The sequence below is a fragment of the Capra hircus genome, chromosome 7 (assembly GCF_001704415.2).
Source record: "Capra hircus breed San Clemente chromosome 7, ASM170441v1, whole genome shotgun sequence".
NCBI lineage: Eukaryota > Metazoa > Chordata > Mammalia > Artiodactyla > Bovidae > Capra > Capra hircus.
In genome coordinates this window covers 63123956-63146257 of record NC_030814.1, presented here as the reverse complement: position 1 = coordinate 63146257, position 22302 = coordinate 63123956, and the positions used below count along the sequence as shown (strand labels likewise).

Genomic DNA, 22302 nt, shown 5'->3' with positions numbered 1-22302 from the left:
TTTCTCCCTGCTTTTCAGGTGAGGAAGCTGAGGCTTATGTTAATTTGCTCAGACAGAATCACATGGTTGGTAAATAACAGAGTTGGGACTTAACCCAGATCCATGCTTTTAATTAGGTTTTCTATCTCCCAACGATCCCCACAGCCCCACCCTGCTGGAGTTCTCAGCACACTTGCAGTGTGATATGAGAATACAGTAATTGCCTAGGAATAAGCCTAGCACGTGCACTGCTCCCTTGGACCTTTCTTCCTGGAAACTCACCCCGGCTACCCCCTCCCACATGCAAACTCCAGAACATGCCACTCCCTTAAGCTTCCGTCAGCTGGTCCCAGGTTCAGCGATGGCATCATCACTGTGTTTTGCTGTCTCGCCATAGCTCTCTGAGAACAAGCGCCTTCCTATCTGGGGCTTCGCCGGTGGCTCAGGTGGCAAAGAATCTGCCGGCAGTGTGGGAAACCGGGGTCAGGAAGACTACCTGGAGAGGGGAATGACTATCCAATCCAGTATTCTTGCTTGGGGAATCCCATGGACAGAGGAGCCTGGTGGGCTACAGTCCACAGGGTTGTAGCAAGTCGAACATGACTGAGCGACTAACACTTTGACTTTTCCCTCCTGCTTATCTCTGTATGTCTAGTGCTAAGTAGTGCCTATCAATGCGTGAAAGTGAAAGATTCCTGTCAAAATTGTCTTAAGCTGTTTCTCATTTTCTGATGTTGCTATTCCATACAGTTAAAGCAAAATATAGAATGGAAATGTGGGGGAAATTACCACTTACCATTGTTTACTTTTTACAGAATGAAGAGGAACCGTTTATCTTTCATGAATAAAGTTCTCCGGTCCTCACCTGCAGTGAAACAGCCAAGACTTGGGTGCTGTTCTCCTCTCAGCCAGGCTCACATGTGTGCTGCTCGTCTGGACTGGGGGAGTTTGCCCCACCACGTAGTGTTACGTGTTCTCCAGTATCTTCCTTTAATAGATCGAGCCCGGGCATCTTCTGTCTGTAGGAGATGGAATGAAGTTTTCCACATACCTGACCTTTGGAGAAAGTTTGAGTTTGAGCTGAACCAGTCAGCTGCTTCATATTTTAACTCCACTCATCCTGATCTCATTCAGCAGATCATTAAAAAGCATGCTGCCCATCTCCAGTATGTCAGCTTTAAGGTAAGAAAAATAAGCAGTACATAAAAGCAGTGACTTAAGTTTTGTTAGGATTTGTGTTAGATCATTATATTGAAACAGTCAATGAATTTTTCAGAATTCTTATCCCAAACAATTTCCTGTTTCTTTGTTGTTACTTGCATAGATTTAGATGTAGTACTTGAGCTACAACTGAATAAACTTCAGCTTCCTTCATGTAGATGCCATTATTAAAATTCAGTTAATCTTACAAGATTCGAAAGTATAAAGTGCTTAGAAAGTTCATTTGTCATCATCTCTGCTTTTCCTTTTTTGTCAAATATAGTGTGTATTAGAGAAAAAATACTCATTTATTTTATAGGTTGAAGGGATAAGAACAGTTTTGTAGTTGAATATTGAATTCTGTTAAATAATTATATTGCCAATAACCTTCTAATGTTACATTCTTGAAATTAAGATTTTTAAATTGTCTTTGTAGGTTGATAGTAGTACTGAGTCAGCAGAAGCTGCCTGTGGTATACTTTCTCAGCTGGTAAATTGTTCTATCCAGACTTTGGGCTTGATTTCAACAGCCAAGCCAAGTTTTATGACTATGTCAAAGGTAAAGATGATTTTTTTTGTGAGATCGACTACAACTGAACTAGATAAACATAGGGCTTTCCAGGTGGTGCTAGTGGTAAAGAATCTCCCTGCCAGTGTAGGAAACAGAGAGATGTGAGTTTGGTCCCTGGGTTGGGAAGATTCCCTGGAAAAAGAAATGGCAACCCACTCTAGTATTCTTGCCTGAAAAATTCCATGGACAGAGGAGCCTGGATATAGTCCCTGGAGCTGCAGAATCAGACACGACTAAGTGACTGAGCATGCATTCAGTGAAACATAATTCTCTTCCTAAAAACAGATCACAACCTTACTTGCATTCAAATAATTACTTAAAGCAGGTTTTTGTTGACTAGCACTTAGATGCACATTAGATATTTTGGATGAGATAGCTAATGCATGGTTTCATTCTTTAGATCTATTTTGTAATAATTGTTTCTCAGAAGATGTCATTAATATAAAATCTAGGTGTTACATTTAGAATTTCCAAGTGCCAGTTTGCATAGTTACATTGAATGCAGAGTGTGTAGGGCAGATAGTGGATCTCTCCTGTAATTCTGTAGTTGCTCCAGTGGAGGTGGAACAGTGTAATAGTTAACTAAATGTACTATACTGATTAGGATGATGTTGGCATCCTTGCAGTAGAAATTCCAAAGTAACAGTGGCTTGAAAACATGACTGAGGTTTATTTCTCTTACACTAAGGAAATCCATAGGTGCCGCAGTCCCTAGCTGTGGACTGGCTGTCCACTAGGACTGTGGAACCCACATTCCGCCTAGGCACTTCCTTTCTTTCCACAGTGTTTTCTCCATTTTCATTTCCCAAGATGGCTTTCTGTGCTCCAGCCGTCACGTCCTTGTTCTAGACCGCTGGAGGGAATAAATGAGGGAAGAGTGTGCCCTCGCCCTTTCAAGGTGTACAAGACTAGCCATAAGTACCACACAGGGCTTCTGTCTGTCTTACTGGGCAGCTTAGCTCTGTGGCCACAGCACATCTCTGGGAAGCAAGGAAAGTCTTTTAGCTGGGTGGCAGTATGCCCAGCTAAAAATTAGAACCAGATTACGAAAGAAGAAAGGATGATGGTTCTTATGAAGCAACCAGTGGTCTCTGCCACAGAAATTAATGACTGCCTTCTCTTCATTCAGGCTTTGACTTGAATGCCATGTCCTCGGAGAGGTCCTCCTTGACCCATTTTGCTAAAACAACACCCCCTCCTCTAGTTACTCTCTGCAGTGTTTTATTTTCTTTACATCCTTCATCAGAACTGGAAGTCACCTTATTTATTTAATGTGTACTCTTCTTCTCCTCAAACAGAAGACATCAGCTTCTTGAGGGCAGGGATTCTCTTCTTCGTATTTACCATAATAAACCCAGAATTAGAATAGTGCCTCATGTATAATAAGCACTGAACTCTGGTCGTCAGTCAAACTGACTAATGCAGACCGTCCTATGGAAGAGGATGGAGGAATAGCAGCATCTCCTTTCTCATTAACTGGGTCATGGCTCTCTTTTAGAATGCATTTCTGCTAGCCTGTTAATCTTTTTAAGAGGTATGCTAAAAAAAATGGGTCACTTGGGGATTCAAGTAATCAGATGAAAACTTACTACTTCTAAATAGTTACTTCCTTGTTTATGAGATAGGGAAGCAGATTACCCTGAAATTCTTAGATTCTGGGCTGTCTCTCTGCTGCACATCAGCTTCCAGGGCCAGCTTCTGGGTTAGCTGAGGCAGTCACCAGAGGCTTCATTCCAAGCCCCGCCTCCACACAAAATGAGCTCTGTGGCTTCTGGCAAAGTTGTGGCTGTCCCTCTGCCTCAGTTCTTTCATTTGCAGACTGAGGGAAGGTTATACATGGATACGGAATTTTGATCTGCCTGAGAAATACTAACCTAGAGACTTCCATTATGGTTCAGTGGTTAAGACTTTGCCTTCCAGTGCAGCGGATGTGGATTCAATCCCTGATTGGGGAGCTGAGATCCCATATGCCTTGTGGCCAAAAACTCAAAAACATAAGAACAGAAGCAGTGTTGTAATAAATTGAATAAAGACTTTGAAAATGGTCTGCATTAAAAAAAAATCTTTAAAGAAAGCACTAATACATTGTTACTATAATGAAATATGTACTCTAATGCTTAACTGTGTCCTTCAGGACTGAAAGAGTCCTATGGAAGTTGATTAAAAGTGAAATAAACCTTACATTTCTTAAGGAAAAAGAGTGAACTGTTTCTTTTCGTCTAATAATTTTTGGCACCATAAAGTTTATTAGAACTATTCAAAACCTTAAAGGACGATGCCATCAGGGTGTTGCATTCAATATGTCAGCAAATCTGGAAGACCCAGCAGTGGCCGCAGGACTGGAAAAGGTCAATCCTCATCCCAATTCCCAAGAAGGGTAGTACTAAAGAATTTCCCGAACATTGGATAATTGCACTCATCTCCCATGCTAATAAGGTCATGCTAAAATCTTGCAAGCTAGGCTTCAGCGTTTTGAGAACCAGGAACTTCCAGATGTCCAAGCTGGGTTTAGAAAAGGAAGAGGAACCAGAGATCAAATTGCCAACATTCAGTGGATCATAGAGAAAGCCATGGAATTCCAGAAAAACACCTACTTCTGTTTCATCTACTACTCCAAAGCCTTTGACTATGTGGATCATAATAAATTGTGGAAAGCTCTTAAAAGAGATGGGAATACCAGACTATCTTACCCGTTTCCTGAGAACCCTGTATGCAAGTCAGGAAGCAACAGTTAGAATCCTGTATAGAACAACTGATTGGTTCAGGATTGAGAAAGGAATACAGAAGCGTTGTCTGCTGTCACCCTGTTTGTTTAACCTATACGCTAAGCATATCATGAGAAATGCTGGTCTGGATGAGTTACAAGCTGGAATCAAGATAGAAGGGAGAAACATCAACAATGTTAGATATGAGGGTGAAGGAGGAGAGTGAAGGAGCTGGCTTAAAACTAAATACTAAAAAACTAAGATCATGGCATCTGGCCCCATTACTTCATGGCAAAGAGAAGGGGAAAAGGTGGGAGTAGTGTCAGATTTCCTCTTTTGGGCTCTAAAATCACTGCGGATGGTGACTGCAGCCATGAAATCAGAAGATGTTTGCTTCTTGGCAGGAAAGCTGTGACAGACCTAGACAGTGTGTTGAAAAGCAGAGACGTTACTCTGCCGACAGAGGTCCGTATAGTGGTCTTCCCAGTGGTCATGTATGGTTGTGAGAGCTGGACTGTGAAGAAGGGAGAGCACCGAAGATATGATGCCTTCAAACTGTGGTGCTAGAGAAGATTCCTAAAACTCCCTTGGACAATGAGATAAAACCGGTCAATCTTAAGGAAAATCAGTCCTGAATATTCATTGGAAGGACTGATGCTGAAGCTGAAGCTCCACTATTTTGGAGAAAAAGCAAGAGAATTCCAGAAAAACATCTGCTTTATGGATTATGCCAAAGCCTTTGGCTGTGTAGATCACAACAAACTGGAAAATTCTTCAAGAGATAGGAATACTAGACCACTTTACTTGCCTCCTGAGAAATCTGTTTTGTAGGTCAAGAAGCAGCAGTTAGAACTGGAACTGGTTCATGAAACAACAAACTGGTCCCAGATTGGGGAAGGAGTATGTCAAGGCTGTGTATTGTCACCATGCTTATTTAACTTATGCAGAGTACATCATGAGAAATGCCAGCTTGGATGAAGTGCAAGCTGGAATCAAGATTGCCAGGAGAAATATCAATAACCTCAGATATGCAGATGATACCACCCTTTTGGCAGAAAATGAAGAGGAACTAAAGAGCCTTTTGATGAAAGAGGAGAGTGAAAAAGCTGGCCTAAAACTTAACATTCAAAATATTAAGATCATGGTATCCGGTCCCATCACTTCATGGCAAATAGATGGGAAAACAATGGAAACAGTGACAGACTTTATTTTCTTGGGCTCCAAAATCACTACAGATGGTGACTCCAGCTGTGAAATTAAAAGATGCTTGCTCCTTGGAAGGAAATCTGATCAACCTAGACAGCATATTAAAAAACAGAGACATTACTTTGCCAACAAATGTCCTCCTAGTCAAAGCTATGGTTTTTCCAGTAGTCATGTATAGGTGTGAGAGTTGGACTATAAAGAAAGCTGAGTTCCGAAGAATTGATGCTTTTGAACTGTGGTGTTGGAGAAGACTTGAGAGTCCCTTGGACTGCAAGGAGATGGAACCAGTCAATCCTAAGGGAAATCAGTCCTGAATATTCATTGGAAGGGCTGATGCTGAAGCTGAAACTCCAATATTTTGGCCACCTGCTGCAAAGAACTGACTCCTTGGAAAAGACCCTGATGCTGGGAAAGATTGAAGGCAGGAGGAGAAGGGGATGACAGAGGGTGAGATGGTTGGATGGCATCACTGACTTGACAGACGTGAGTTTGAGCAAGCTCTGGGAGTTGGTGATGGACAGGGAAGCCTGGTGTGCTAGAGTCCATAGGGTTGGAAAGAGTTGGACATGACTGAGTGACTGAACTGAGCTGATGTGAACAGCTGACTCATTGGAGTTCCTGATGCTGGGAAAGATTGAGGGTAGAAGGAGAAGAGCAGAGAGAATGAGATGGCTGAATGGCATCACTGATGCAGTGGGCACAAACTTGGGCAAACTTTGGGAGATGGTGAAGGACAGGGAGGCCTGGTGTGCTGCAGTCCATGGGGTCACAAAGAGTCAACGCACGGCTGGCAACAACAGCAAAGTTTAGTAAAGAGGTTTAGCTGTCCACCATTGAAAAATGTGTGTAACTCAGTTTACAGCTGTATAAACCATTGTTTTCTTGTAAAGGGATTACGATGTGTAACCAGTTTGGTCATTCTGATAGGGACAGTAGAGGCTTTGATAGAATCCAAGTTGATTTTGAAAAGGAAAAAATGTGCATAGATTTGTTTTCTAGACTTTCTATCTGTATCAAAAAATACTGGATCTGAAAAGTTCTGAAACTCCACCCATTATGAAGTCAAACTGTAACTAAACTAAAGTTTGTCAGTCTTCAAAACAGAGAGTTTTCAAAATGTATCTTTGTTTAGGTAATTTGCTAGAACAAAAAAGTCTCTGAAGAATATGACATCATTTATTCATCGACAGTAAATATTGACTTTTACTATATGCCAGATACTATTTTAGGTGCTAGAAATACAGAAATGAATAAAACAGATAAGAGTTTATTTATCCTAGACTAGGGTGTTGACTCAGTCCAGATAGTAAATTTTAGGCTTTGTGGGTCCTATCATTATGCTCACTTCTCGCATTGTAGTGTGAAAGCAGAGCAGTACATAAATGAGTCCCACATTGCTCTTCTATGGTCAAACTTTAATTATGGACACTGAAAGAGCTTCACTTAGTTTTTACCTATCACAAAGTACTCCTCTTAAAAAATTTTCTTTGAACTATTTGAAAATATAAAAACCATGCAGTGGCTTAGATGATCAAGAATCTGCCTGCAATGTGGAAGACCTGGGTTTGATCCCTGGGTCCGGAAGATCCCCTGGAGAAGGGAATGGTGACCCACTCCGGTATTCTTGCCTGGAGAATTCCATGATCAGAGGAACCTGGTGGGCTGTAGTCCATGGGGTCCCAAAGAGTCAGACATGAATGAGTGACTAACACCTTTCATACTTAACTCATGAGCCATACGATAAAGTGGACTGGACTTGGCCAGTGGACCATAACTTGCCAACCTCTATTCTAGGAAATACATAAGATTATATCCTTTTAATGTTGAAAAATAAATCCTTAAGATTGAAAATAATTGGAAGATGTGTTTATGAAATCTTTGAAACTTCTTCCTTTCTCACTATTCCATTTAACAATGATAAAAGTAATAAACCATACTTTGCTATTTCTCCTGGCTAATGGCACTATGAAAAGCAGTAATATGTTGATCACTTTTATTATGCTATTATAAGCATATATTGATATATTAATAAACAGTTTTGATGAAATTCTTGCAGCTATAGATTTTAAAATAATGTTTTTGTAATTTTTTCTTATTGCCATGCTAGTCTCATTTTGTGTCAGCACTTACAGTTCTTTTTGTTAACTCAAAATCATTGTCGTCAATCAAAATTGAAGACACGCCAGTGGATGATCCTTCTTTGAGCATTCTTGTGGCCAATAATAGTGATACTCTAAGACGCCTAAAAATGAGTAGCTGTCCTCATGTTTCATCTGATGGTAGGTTTTATTTTTAAGCTCATATGCCGTTTTTATTATAGTAATAGTAGTAATACAATTTCCTGTTGAACACTACATGCTTATGAGATGTAATTCATCAATCCTTCTTTCAAAAGAACTCAGTGTATTGATATAAGCTAAATATAGTTTAAATTGCTTCTCCTAAGAGTATCTTACTTATATATATTTTTATTGTATGTATAATTATATGGGGCTTTTCGGGTGGTGCAGTGGTAAAGAATCTGCCTGCCAGTGCAGGAGACGGAAGAGATGCAAGTTCAATCCCTGAATGGGGAAGATCCTCTGGAGAAGGAAATGGCAATCCATTCCAGAATTCTTGTATGGAAATTTCTATAGACAGAGGTGCCTGGAGGTCTACAGACCATGGGGTTGCAAAAGAGTCAGACACGACTAAGTACACATATGCACACAATTATTTATATACACACACACACACACACATACAGATTTGCATGCAAATTGTATCTATCATCTATCTATCTATCTATCTATCTATATATATATATATATATCAGCATCCATCTCCTCAGAAATCATTAGATGTCTATTCTAGGAAATAATGAATAACTGATACAAATTTAAATTCACAAAATGTTGTGTTAGTATCCATACTCTTTGTGTTTAAAGATTTTTCCCCATTTCCTGCAGGAATCCTTTGTGTAGCTGACCATTGTCAAGGTCTGAGAGAACTGGCATTGAATTATTACATGCTAAGTGATGAACTTCTCCTGGCGCTTTCAAATGAGACTCATGTTAACCTTGAGCATCTTCGAATAGATGTTGTGAGTGAAAATCCTGGACAAATTGAATTTCATTCTATTAAAAGACAAAGTTGGGATGCACTTATTAAACACTCCCCTGGAGTGAATGTTGTTATGTACTTTTTTTTATATGAAGAGGAAATGGAGACGTTCTTCAAAGAAGAAACCCCCGTTACTCATCTTTATTTTGGTCGATCAGTAAGCAAAGAGATTCTAGGACGGCTAGGTCTTAACTGTCCCCGACTAGTAGAGTTGGTTGTATGTGCTAATGGTATTCAGGTCATTGATAATGAACTTATTTGTATTGCTGAACACTGTAAAAACTTAACAGCCTTGGGCCTCAGTGAATGTGAGGTTAGCTGCACTGCATTCATTGAGTTTGTAAGACTGTGTGGGAGAAAGCTAACCCACCTCTCCATCATGGAGGACGTTTTGATACCTGATGATGTTTGTAGCCTAGATGAAATTCACACTGAAGTCTCCAAATACCTGGGAAGAATATGGTTTCCTGATGTCATGCCTCTCTGGTAATTGACTACTGAACCAAAGATTCTTAACTTTTTTTTTTAATCTATAAGATTAGCTTCTTTCTGTCTATGCACATGTAAATTTTAAGATGCGTTGCTGAAATGTGTTAGGTGAAATCTTGTATTTACAAACTGTCTTAATGGATTATAACAGAAGCATTTGAGAAACTATGAGAGATTTGAAAAGACAGAAATCATAAATAGAGCACAGACACTGTATGGTGGGTTAGATAGTTGATAGCTGCTGCTGCTGCTACGTTGCTTTAGTCGCGGCCGACTCTGTGCAACCCCATTGACGGCAGCCCACCAGGCTCCCCCGTCCCTGGGATTCTCCAGGCAAGAACACTGGAGTGGGTTGCTGTTTCCTTTTCCAATGCGTGAAAGTGAAGTTGCTCAGTCGTGTCCAACTCTTTGCTACCCCATAGACTGCAGCCTACCAGGCTCCTCCGTCCTTGGGATTTTCCGGGCTAGAGTACTGGAGTGGGGTGCCTTCTCCAGATAATCAGTTTCTAGATAAGTTCCTCAGCCTTCCTTGAAGGCATATTTTGACTTGCTAAATAAATTTGTAATATTGAGCTTTGGATCCCTTAAATTATGTCACTTATAATTTTATATTGTTAATTGTTTCTTTTTCATCTTGGTATTAATATACTTTACAAAATATTTATATTAGAAACTAAGAGTACAATCAAAGTAGAGATACAGAGGCTGGCTTTAATTGTACTCTATTTTTTAGCGGTATATAAGATCATGTTATGATTCAGTAAATAACTTGTAATTTCTAGTGCATTTCGAATTCTACTTTGTTGTATTAACTTGGGAGAAAATGGGCATTAGAGTAACATTAAATAACACTAATTCATTTTATAAAGGTACTGAGATTGTAATTGGTTAAATACACTACTGAGATAAAAAGTAAATTTTTTAGAGGGTGTTGTGAGGGAATCAGCATTTACTGGATATATTTACTGTGTATTTGAAACTATGCCAGATCCTTTGCAGAAGTGGTTGTTTAATTAGTAACACAGCCAAAACTCTTTAATGGCTATGATTAATTGCCTTTAAGATGAATATGGATCCTTAAAACGACCCATAAGACCCTACAGGTTCTGGCTCCTGGCTTCTCCCTGCTTCTTTGACCTTGTTTCCTCCCACCAGGTGCCCTTTGCCCTTCTGTTCTCATCCTCTTTCAGTTCCTTAAAATTGCCATGCACCCTCTAGTCAGAGCGCATTTGTACATATTCTAGGCAGATTTTAAAGTCATATGTTATTGTTAATATGCCCTGAGTGTGATAAATGTTGTCACAAAAATGTAATAATTCTTCCCTGTCCAGCTATGGCCTCTAAAATTGACCACTTGTTCTTCCATTAAATTACTTTCTTTCAGAAAACTCAAAACATTTTCTAAATAAAGATGGATTTTATAGTCATTTAAGCTAATATCTGACACCAAAATTTTAAGTATATGTTATAATCACCTTCAATAAAGAAAATTAAGTTACTCAGGGCTGTTACCTCCCTGTCATTTGAACCTGTGCAGTACTTTGGACTGAACATTTTAACACTCACACCTAAAGGAAAAGCTTCTGATGCAGTGCACCAGAGGGCGCTATATTCTAGTGATTCTGAGGAAAGAAGTCCTTTAGTCTAAAGTTTGCATTTACGTTCAACAGATAGGAGTGCCTGTGGGAGGCTAGGCAGAAAGCAGCATTTTTGCTCTTTGGAGAAGCCGTCTGTGCTGGGTAATGAGTGTGGTTTCTAAAACAGTCACTTCAGAAGGTTGATTATTTAGAAGGCTAAGTGTGTATGTCATTGTTCAAACATTTTAGAGCTCCTTTTAAAATTGCCTTTGAAATCCGTATGCCATTTCCTTTTTTGTGATCTCAATGGGAGCACAGGCTTTGCCTTTCGAAGAAAAGTGTAATCTTTGGGAGTGCGCTGAAGTCATTTGGCACTAGGGAGATGAATAAGGTAGATGGTCAAACCAGACAGTGCCGGTGTTGCAGTTTTCTTCTTTTTAACCAAAACTTAAACTCTTAATTTGCTAGCCTTGTATAAGATGTTGTGACACAGGAGAGAAGAGTATCTAACTGGATATGAGAAAGCACTGATGGTGTTGTATGGACTCTAAACTATCTGAGAGCCGTCAGTGAGTCTTCTTCCTGGGTACCCACCCGAGTCTCGTTGCCTCTATAACATCTTATTCATAATGATAAATACTCGTGAAGTCACCTCCCAACCATAAAACTACAGCATTGATAGTAACTTAAATTTTTCTATGTGGCCCTTCCCTATCCAGTCCTGAGATAACTAGTGTTGATTATTTGCTCGATTTCCTTTTTATATGTTTTTATCACCTATACATGCGTTCCTAAAAATTCTGTTTTGGCTTTAGTTGCTTGGACTTGATAAAACAGTATCATGCTATATGCTCTTTTGAGCTTTTTTAACGATTCCTCTATTTTGTTATGTTTAGCTGAGGTTCATTTATTACGACTGCTGTATAATATTCCATTTTGTAACGAAACCACAGTTTATCCACCTTACTATTGACAGGCATTTGAGTTGTTCTGAGTTTTGCTATGACAAATAGTAATATTATGAACATTCTTATACACAGGTGCTAGTATACCAATGCAGCCCCTTCTCTTTAGTAAAAAAGTTCAGCTGACTGCATTTCTAATAGCATAGCTACGCTAGGGACGGAGTCATTCTACTGGAGTTTTCTACATTCCAAAGAGTTTAAGCAAAAATTCATGAAAGTTTCCAGAAGGAGGAATTCACCTCGCTCATTTCTTACTGACTGACTAAGATCTACAGAGCTGTATTATTTCTGGTCCTTTGAATAGTCATATGGTCTTATTTCCCTTTTATACTTATTGTCAGCATAACCAGGAAAGAGTCATAAGGATATACAATGATGCGTAAAAATAAGTAGCTGTTACAGGCATATGGCTCGATGAGGCTGACGGGCTTGGTTGCATGAGATACTTCTGGTCAGGGTAGATCTTTCTCTTTTTTAGTATTCCTTGTAATGTAGACTTTCTGAAATCAGTGTTCCACATTACCTTGTATTACTATCATTCATTACCTGGAAGATCGACAACTTATATAGAGTGTGGGAATGTGTGGATGTAAAGACTGGCAAATTCTGTCTTATCCATGTAAACCCTTCACCCTCCAACCACTTTGGGTATTGCTGAAATACCCAAAGTGGTTGGGAATACCAATACCAAAACCTGAGGGTATTCCTGAAATTCTTTACTGCCTTAACTCAAAAGAAGCCTCGAGTTTATTCACTTGGTAGTTATGAACTTTTATGTGTCCAGCATTATTCAACACTCTGATCTTGTGCCCTAAAAACACTTCAGGTTTTTTTTTTTTAATATTTTCAAGCAGAAAGCTAGTTTTAGAAATGTCAACATTGCTGTTGGCACCAGTTTGAATTTGTATGTTTGTCTTTCCTATTTATTTAGGACTGAGAAATCTTTCAGAAAAATCACACCCCTGATCCCATAGGTTACGGATCAAACCTGAGAGATGAACTGACCCTCAAAACATCAAAGTGGCAATGAGTTGAAATCAAAATGCTTTTTTCTTTCTTTCATTCGTCATGGTTCTCTTTGAGCACAAATTTATTGAAAAGCAGGATAGGTGCCTAGGTTTTAAGAAGATGGCTGTCTTTTTAGAAGATGAGTTGTCCTCCATCTATAGGTACACAGTAGGATCACTCAAGTCACAGTTTTCAATATGTATGTGGGACTGTATTCCAGGATAAACTTTTTGCAAGGGCAGCAGAGTGCCCAGTTTTTCTCCCTTCTTGATAGAACCTTTATATTTAATTGGCTTGATGTAGAACATTTTAATGCAGAAACCTAAAAGAAAAGAAGAAGTAAAATTATTCATTTCTAGGTTTTAGTAGCTTTGAATCAGAAGGTTTTTTTTTAAAGAAGAGCAGAAATGAATAAAAAGACAAAAAGAAAAGAGGATTGATTGAACTCAATGAGCGAACAGAAGAAAATGACAAAATCATATCAGAAATGAAGACTAAAATTTACAAGATGCTGAAGGAAGAATAGGCTCAAATCAGTAGTCTAAAAAGCCATTGAAGAATAGCTGAGAAACACCAGCTAGCTGAAAAAATTGACCCAGAACAATGTCAACTTTAAGACAGATTCTGATAAAACAGTTAGCCTTTTAAGAGCAAAGCAAAATAGAAATAACAGGCACAAGGATACAAAGCTTTCTAAATACCAGAAGAAAAAAAAGACCTGTCAGAGAAATAGAAAGAATACCATCATAATGCCATAATTATACAATAATAACAGTGTTGTGACCAAATATATGAGTTGTATCTATAAATGTTAATTCATGTATTAAAAAGATTTTCATATTGGCTTGAAAAGCAAAATGAAAATCTGTGCTGTATACAATTAGACAGTCACTGAAAAGGTATAAAAATTCAGGGCTGGGAAAGATTTAGCTTGCAAATGGAAGAAAAGGGAAAGCAAGGATTATGATCTTGTTATCTTCAGGCCAAAAAGCATTGAAGCAAGACAAAGAATGACAATTATAATGCTAAATCCAACCAAGATATAATAGTTAAAACTATCCAGGCACTAAATAACGTAGAAATCATTATATAACACAAAAATTCTATAAAGGAGAGATTAGAGGAGACACAAGGAGAAATAGAAAGCCAGTGGTAGTAGAAGACTCCAACACATTTGGTGTCAGTGCAAACCGGTCGGGTGGACAGAAAAGCATAAGCAAGGCTATAGGAGTATCCTGTCCAGCACAGTCGCTGCTAGCCACTGACTAGTCAGCACTTGAAATGTAGCTAATTTGGATTAGATATACTTTAAGTATAAGATACACATTGGATTTTGAAGACAGTACCCCCCCCCCCAAAGTTAAGCATTACTAATTTTATATTAATTGCATTTTGAAATGATAATTTGGAGATCTTAAAATATTAAAATTAAGTTGTAGTTTCTCTTTATTTAATGTGGATGCCGGAATATTAAGATTACATATGTGGTTACAGATGGCTAACAAACACATGAAAAGATGCTCAACATCACTCATTATCAGAGAAATGCAAATCAAGACCACAATGAGGTACCATTTCACACCAGTCAGAATGGCTGCAATACAAAAGTCTACAAGCAATAAATGCTGGAGAGGGTGTGGAGACAAGGGAACCCTCTTACACTGTTGGTGGGAATGCAAACTAGTACAGCCACTATGGAGAACAGCGTGGAGATTCCTTAAAAAACTGGAAATAGAACTGCCTTATGACCCAGCAATCCCACTTCTGGGCATACACACCAAAGAAACTGGAATTGAAAGAGACACATGTACCCCAGTGTTCATCGCAGCACTGTTTATAATAGCCAGGACATGGAAGCAACCTAGATGGCCATCAGCAGATGAATGGATAAGAAAGCTGTGGTACATATACACAATGGAGTATTACTCAGCCATTAAAAAGAATACATTTGAATCAGTTCTAATGAATGGAGTATTACTCAGCCATTAAAAAGAATACATTTGAATCAGTTCTAATGAGGTGGATGAAACTGGAGCCGATTATACATAGAGTGAAGTAAGACAGAAAAACACCAATACAGTATACTAATGCGTATATATGGAATTTAGAAAGATGGTAACGATAACCTTGTATGCGAGACAGCAAAAGAGACACAGATGTACAGAACAGACTTTTTGACTCTGTGGGAGAGGGAGAGGGCGGGATGACTTGGGAGAATGGCATTGAAACACGTATAATATCATATAAGAAATGAATTGCCAGTCTAGGTTCGGTGCAGGATACAGGATGCTTGGGGCTGGTGCACTGGGATAACCCAGAGAGATGGTATGGGAAGGGAGGTGGGAGGGGGGTTCAGGAGTGGGAACTTATGTACACCCATGGCAGATTCATGTTGATGTATGGCAAAACCAATACAGTATTGTAAAGGAAAAAAAAAGATTACATATGTGGCTTTTATTATTACTATTGGTGGACAGTACTGCTGTAGAAAATCTAAGTGAAATCCATAAACTGCATCTTATATACATAAGTTAAACAGAATATGTCCAAGAGTGCTACATTGGTACTAATACAACTACTAGTATAGCAGTTCAAGAAGACCTAAATAATTGGAAGATATAACATGCTCATTGACTGGAAGACCCATTACTTCTCAGACATCAGTTCTTCTCAGTTTGATCTGTATAATCAATGCAAACCCAATCCAAGACTGAGCAAGATTTTTGGTGGAGATTGACAAACTGCTTCTGTAATTTATTTGGAAATTCAGATAACCCAGGACTTGCCAAGGCAATCTGAAAAACAGAGCAAAGTTGGAAGATTTATACTATTAGAGATCAAGATGTATTTTATAGCTAAGATAATTAGGACAGTGCAGTACTGCTGGAAGATTAACCAACTGGCCAATGAAACACAGTAGAAAGATCGTAAACAGACCCACATATATGCAGACCTTGATTTATGACAAGATAACTGCTGTTCAGTGAGGAGAAATCGGTATTGGCAAGTTAATGGTATGGAGTCGATTATCTATAACGGAGAAGAATTTGATTCTTTTCATTCCTTACACAAAAGCCAATTCCAGATGGATTATAAATCTAAATATGAAAGGTCAAAGAATAACGCTTATGAACAAAAGCCTAGGGTGAATATCTTTAGGGCTTCAGGGTGGGCAAATGTGTCTTAAACAGGTGATAAAAATGTGTTAACAGTAAAGGAGGATATTACTAAATTGGACTGTATTTAAAATAATAATTTTGGTTTATTAAAAAACATTTGAAAAGTGAAAAAAGGAATCCAGAAGATGGGAGAAGATAGTTATAATACATATTTGGCAAAGAACTTGTGTCCAAAATACACAAAAAGCTCCCACATACCTCTAAGAAAACTCTAGGCATTTTGCAAAATCTATGAAGAGGCACTTCACAAAAGACAGTATTGATGTTACAAATAAATATGAAAAGGGCTCAATACCATTAGCCATGGGGAAATGCAGATTAAAGTTAAAGGAGATACCATTACACACTCGTGAGAATGGCTGAAATGAGTAAAGCAGGTAACGCCAAGTGTTGTGTATGGGGCAGCTGGAATTTTCACACACACCTGCTGGGAGTGTGAATGAACAGCACCACTCTGGGAGACCAGGTGGCAGTATCTGCCAGTGCTGCAGATACATCTGCCAAATGACCCAGCATCTCCTCTAGCGTCTGCCAGTTGCTGAGTGTGTTGATTCCAGCTATGCATTCTGGACTGGGGAAGTTACTACAAGGGGGTCATGTGGATGCACTTGGTCCACTTGTAAGATGGACCCTAGCGAAAATCTGTCTTGATCACCTGACTCCATAAGCCCTAGTCAGGGACCACAGTGGCCTTTTGTGTCTTTAGGAATTAGTGTCAATTTTAAGTGTCTTCATCTCCAGTGTGCAGTCATCCTGCTAAAAGGCTAGAGCTGGTCCCTTTGAGAGTGGCTACAAGTAAGGTTTACAGCATTAATTTTTGACTTTGTGACAGCCCTTCCTTAGAACAGCCTCCCTTTCATTCAAGAGATCCCCAGGACTGTAAACTGACTCAAGTCTGGGAATCAATTGATAGCGTTGGGGGAAGATTTTCAGACCCAGAATTGATTGAGGTCAGAATTTTTTGTTCACTGATTCCTAAAATGTTTATGTTCAGTCTTGCCATCTCCTGCTTGACCACATCCAATTTACCTTGATTCACGGACCTAACATTCCAGGTTCCTATGCAATCTTGTTCTTTACAGCTTCGGACTTGACTTTCACCACTAGACACACGTAAAGCTGAACATTTGAAAATAGTTCACATCAACTCTTGCAGAAATGCCAACATTTTCCAGTTGTGGAACTGGTAAGTGAAAGCATCTATTCACTATAGCTAATATTGCTGAAAGTGATTTTGCTTGGAGAATGTTAAGCAAAGCCATGTGGACCTCAGGAGGAAAGTGCCCCAGTCAGATATAGAGCTAGGTGGGGAGTGTATGTATAAAAAAGATGACTGTGGTGAAAGTGGTGAAATATCTTGGAAAATGTGTGGGCTGTTTTAGGATAGTACCCTTGTCCTTTAGTTCCTAGGTTTTGTTCCTTTGAAAGAAGAATGAAACTTCTCTGTATAGAATACACATTAAATAAGCATTAGAGATCTCCACTATATGCCCCAGGTACATACACCACTTCTTACCTCTTCCAGAGATCCGAACACCATTATTAATGGCATTTTTATTTTTATAAGGTTTCTCCTGGCCCATGATCTTTCCGGTGAAAGGTGCATAAACAGTAGAGCCATCTGAGCACAGGACATCTACACCCTGGTGAAGCTTCTGATTTCTAGGATGTAAATAAGAATGAACAGACTAAAGAACTGCCCTGGGAATTCTATTGCCCAGGAACAAGGATTAACCCACTGTACCCAGTCCAGGGTATCAAAAGTGTTGGGATGTCCCAGGTTTCCTCACTCTGTTTAGTCAGTTTTCACCTCCCTCTTTGCAGGTATTCATAATCATGTTGTAAAGGTTAAAGCATGTAAGATAGTATTTGGTACACAAGAAGTGCTTTAAAAAATGTTAGCCATTATTAATATATGGTATCTGGGAGAGATGAGGCAATCAATATAAGTAAATGTTATAGATACCTGAATCTTTACATCTGCAAGACCACTTAGAAAAGAGCTGACTTTTTATGGAAACCTATTATATGAAAAGAATCATAGTCTTTTTTTTTTTCTCTCAGTGATCTATACAGATCCTTTATTGTATATGACATTTTAATATAGTGACGGATACCTCCTGCATTTATTAAACTCTGTGGAGCACAAATGCAAAATGATCCCCAGGTTGTAAGGTTTCCTGAGGTTGCCTCTAACAGTCCTCACTCTTCCTGCTCTTACCAGGCTCTTCTCCCTTCTAATAGGCCTCCTGAAAGTCAGATTCACCAGAATTGTTGGCATTATGTGTATAGCAACATAGAGCAGGCTCCACGTGAGGAGCCAGTAAGTTATTGAATGAGTCAAGTGCATAAACTTTAGGGTTTATGAACTGACTGAGCCTTACTTTTGGCAATTCAGGGGCCATTCCCTCCGTGTCCCATTTCTCAGCTCTATTCCATGTATGTGAGGTTGCTTTGTGAATAGTATCTGTGTGAGTGAGAGTTCTGTGATTAGAGTGGTGATTGATAATGCAGTTGGTGCGTGTGCTATACACACTTAGTCGTGTTCGACTCATTGCGACCCCATGGACTGTAGCCCACCAGGCTCCTCTGTCCATGGGATTTTCCAGGCAAGAGTACTGGAGTGGGTTGCCATTTCCCTCTCCAAATGCAGCTGGACATGTTGCTATTTCATCAGAAAGTGGCACTCCCTAAGTAGTACTGGGAATTGTTGAAAATTCTTAGTATGTCCCTCACTGTCTGGAAGAGATTACCTGCTTAGGGCCAGCCTTTGGTATTTACCTCCCAAAGCCTGGGTCAGCAACACCATGGGCTGCTGGCAACAAGAGCTAAAGGCCTGAATCCTAGTTCCCCAGCCTTTAGCCACCTTAAACTGTGTTTGGCCGGTGCCTCAACCCTTTGGTGGTGCCCCAGTTCAAGTTCCTCTTCTATAAAATGGGATGGTAAAGTTTGGTTTTCACTTTGGAAAATCGGTGAGATGAGTCAACATATGAAAACCTTGAGAGAGAAAACACGGCTCTCCTCTCTGTGGTCCTTATTCAGTGCTCTGTTCTCAGTTCAGAGCCCACAGCTGAAGCCCTGTTCTTGGAAGTTGCTCCAGACATGGTAATGTAACTGGTTTTACCTCTGAATTTTCCTGCTGTCAGAAGGGAAAGGATGGTGAGCATTGGTGGAAACTTACAGCAAGGACACTGAGCAAAGAGGTTGAGCTGAAAGAGTGCATGTGTGAAACCCCATTACCTCTGAGCCGTGTACTGGCCACAGCCATGAGCATCACATGTCCGGATCTCATTGGAAGACTTGCCAGCACAGATAATAGCCCATGGTCCAGCCAGTGCTGAAAAGGAAAAACACGAGAAGCAGCTTTCCTGACCACATATCCCCAGTATCCATCACCCTCATGTCTCCCAGTAGATTCAAAAATTCTCTTTTCATTATACTTATTCTCTGATTTTTTCTGTAGTTTATGGGGTGGCCTGCTTTCAACTCCTGATTCAGCTATAAAATGGCCCTTTTTTCCCTGGCCATGGAAGTTTGTTTTCTGACGTGTAGCGTATTTGTAAGTTTATTTACAAGTATTCACCTTTATTGTTATTATTTGTTTTATATTATCCACCAAACAATGTTGTAGATTGTGTTTTTTTCTTTGCTTATGACTTGGAGTGGGGACCTCTATGTTTAGGTTAAACAAAATAATTGAACATCATGGCTCAAAGAAGTGATTCTAGAGTAACTTTGAAATGTTCTTTATTTTTAGTCTTGATCCAAGAAGATGTTTGAATTTAAGGAAAAACAAACTATGAGTTAGCAAAGTTTATTTAACACTAAATGGATCTCTTTCATATTCGCTAACATAGAAGAGATTCTTAGAAATAAGAACATGTCAAACTAATTTAGCCTAGAGTGGAGTGTGAAGAGAAGGTGGGAAAGTGAGTAATAACAATTATTTGAAAAATTGAGAAGCCGTAACACATGGAGGGAGGGGGCTGGCTGTCTTCATGTATTTTGTGCAAACGTTCTGTGCAACTGCTCGTTATTAGAGTAAGGACTTGATAAATGTTGCTTTAAATTGTTTCCTGGATTTCTAGTTATTTATATTCACAGAGAGTTGCATTAAGAAACTCATTGTTTTACTTCAAAGCAAACTAACAAAAATGGAAGCAAAAGCAGGAATCTGCTAATTTGGTTGTTGATTATATTTAAAGGTGTTTTGCTATTCATTAATATATGTGTTATGAAAAGAAGCTACAGGATATGACTGTTAAGCATATTCTTGAATATACCTCTAAAAGGTGGTTTCACAGGTCTTATGCCTTTGGACCAAGCTTCAAGTCACTTTGGCCCTAATAGTTATCCTTCAGAATTGAGGTATATAGTAGTTTATTAATATATTCATTTGCTCTTTTGCTATGACAAGGGAGTGTTCCCCTTGTCTTAATCCATACCAATTTTTGTGTCAGGGGTTTTCTAAATCAGATTCTCATACAGACTTTATTTTCTAATTTTGTTCCAATTAATTCCAAACTAAGATTGTTTTTTCTTTTCTGCTTCTCTCATTAAAGAAATAGAACATTCAGGTGGAAATCATTGATAACCACTCCTGACCTTGTGTATTCTTCCTATTCTGCTTTTTTTTTTTATTGTGGTAAAAGTCACATAAAACATACTGTGTTAACCATATCTAACTGTGCATTTCAGTGGCATGAAGTACATTCATATTGCTGTGCAACTCTTCATCATCCATCTCCCAGCTGTTCACCCTCCCAAATGGAAACTTGGTCCCCAGTAAACACCAACTCCCCACTCCCCTCACCGCCCCCCACCGACAGCGTCTACCAGTATACCTTCTATGAACTTGACTCTTCTAGTTACCTCATATAAGCAGAATCAAATAATATATGTCTGCACCTAATGTTTGTTGGAATGCATTTTTAAAGTTAACAATGCATATTCTACACAGAGACAAAGCTGCTTTTTCCCCCTATGCAATACGGTAGGTTCTCTTTAGATTTCTGTTTTATACGTGGTAGTGTATACATGTCATTCTCAGTCTCCCAGTTCATCCCACCCTGCCATTACCCTCTTGGTGCCCATATGCTCGTTCTCTGCATTGGTGCCTCTGTTTCAGCTTTGCTTCCTATTCCACTGTTAATAACCAAATATACAAGTTTCTGTTGTGGTTGTAATGTTAATGCCTTTCAAATCTATCCTTGGAATCGATTTTTAAAAGTCAGCCAGGATTCTAAGACAGTAATTTTGACTTACCAGGTGAAATCAGAGCAGCCAGAAGGAGGGTTCCTGTGGAAAACATTTGTCTTTGTCTCTCTAGAATGCTTCTTCCTCTGACCCTTAGGCTTCCCCCACGCACTCTATGAAGAATATTCCAGTCTGAATTAGTATTATCTAGCTATTTAACCTTAGCATTCTGCATCTCTCATATCTTCAATTTGGTACAAGACCCAAAAATTTACGAGAATGGAAGGAGTCAGATTTTAATACTCTGTGGACGGCTAGGTAGGACCTACGTAAAAGCTTTTCATCTGAAGAAGCTAACTTTATTGGAAATGCTGACTAAATATTAACAGACGTGATAAGGCTGGGTGAAGAGTGGCTTTTCTCTGGGCTGTGATTGGTGGGGGAGGATATCCACATGAGAAAATGAATAATTGATATTGTCTGCTAGCAGATTTGTCTTTCGTTCCCTGGATAGGGTGTATTTCAGAAAAGAAGGTGAATAGTGTATGACCTTCTATAGTGTAGTCTTTAGTATGTCCCTTGGGTTTTTTTGGAGAATCAGTTAATATTATCTGTGTAATGTTTGCAAATACTTTCATAATTTTGAAAAAATTATCTTTATGTGATTTTAGATATTTGCTAGTTTGTAATAATGAAAAATTAACATCCACAGTACCCATAAGTAGAGAAAAGGATGAATGATATAGTCATATGAGGGAGTATAATAGCAGTTGGAATATATATTGTCATTCCCATTTTCCAGAAGAGAAAACAAAGGCACAGTTTGATTAGGTGAATTCACTCAAGACCACATGGGGAGGACGTAACAGATTTGGGATTCAAACCTATGGGGAAGAGGGGAAGTTTTGCTGTGTTAGAATCATCTAAAGAGATTCTCTCTTAGGCACTGGTCATTTATCCACAGCAGTGGTTCTCACCCGGAATAATTTTGTCCCCCAGGAAACACTTGGCAGTGTCCAGAAATGTTTTTGGTTGTCACTGCTACACAAATGCTGTTGGAACATAGTGGGCAGAGGCCAGGGCTACTGCTAAACATCATACCGGACATAGAACATACCCCAGGGC

The 22302-nt window shown here is 39.1% G+C and overlaps 2 protein-coding genes across 2 annotated transcripts; one reads left to right on the top strand and one right to left on the bottom strand.

Annotated features, from left to right (window-relative positions):
- FBXL21 (F-box and leucine rich repeat protein 21) lies at positions 609–9539 on the top strand. Its single transcript, XM_005682960.3, has 4 exons — positions 609–1161; positions 1616–1738; positions 7769–7940; positions 8610–9539. Exons 1-4 carry the CDS (start codon positions 796–798, stop codon positions 9251–9253), a joined length of 1305 nt encoding a protein of 434 aa, XP_005683017.2. The 5' UTR covers positions 609–795; the 3' UTR covers positions 9254–9539.
- On the bottom strand, positions 12826–21527 carry LECT2 (leukocyte cell derived chemotaxin 2). The gene is made up of 4 exons (XM_005682961.3): positions 21247–21527; positions 19222–19318; positions 17498–17643; positions 12826–13124 (listed from the first exon to the last, which is right to left on the bottom strand). Exons 1-4 carry the CDS (start codon positions 21290–21292, stop codon positions 12958–12960), a joined length of 456 nt encoding a protein of 151 aa, XP_005683018.1. The 5' UTR covers positions 21293–21527; the 3' UTR covers positions 12826–12957.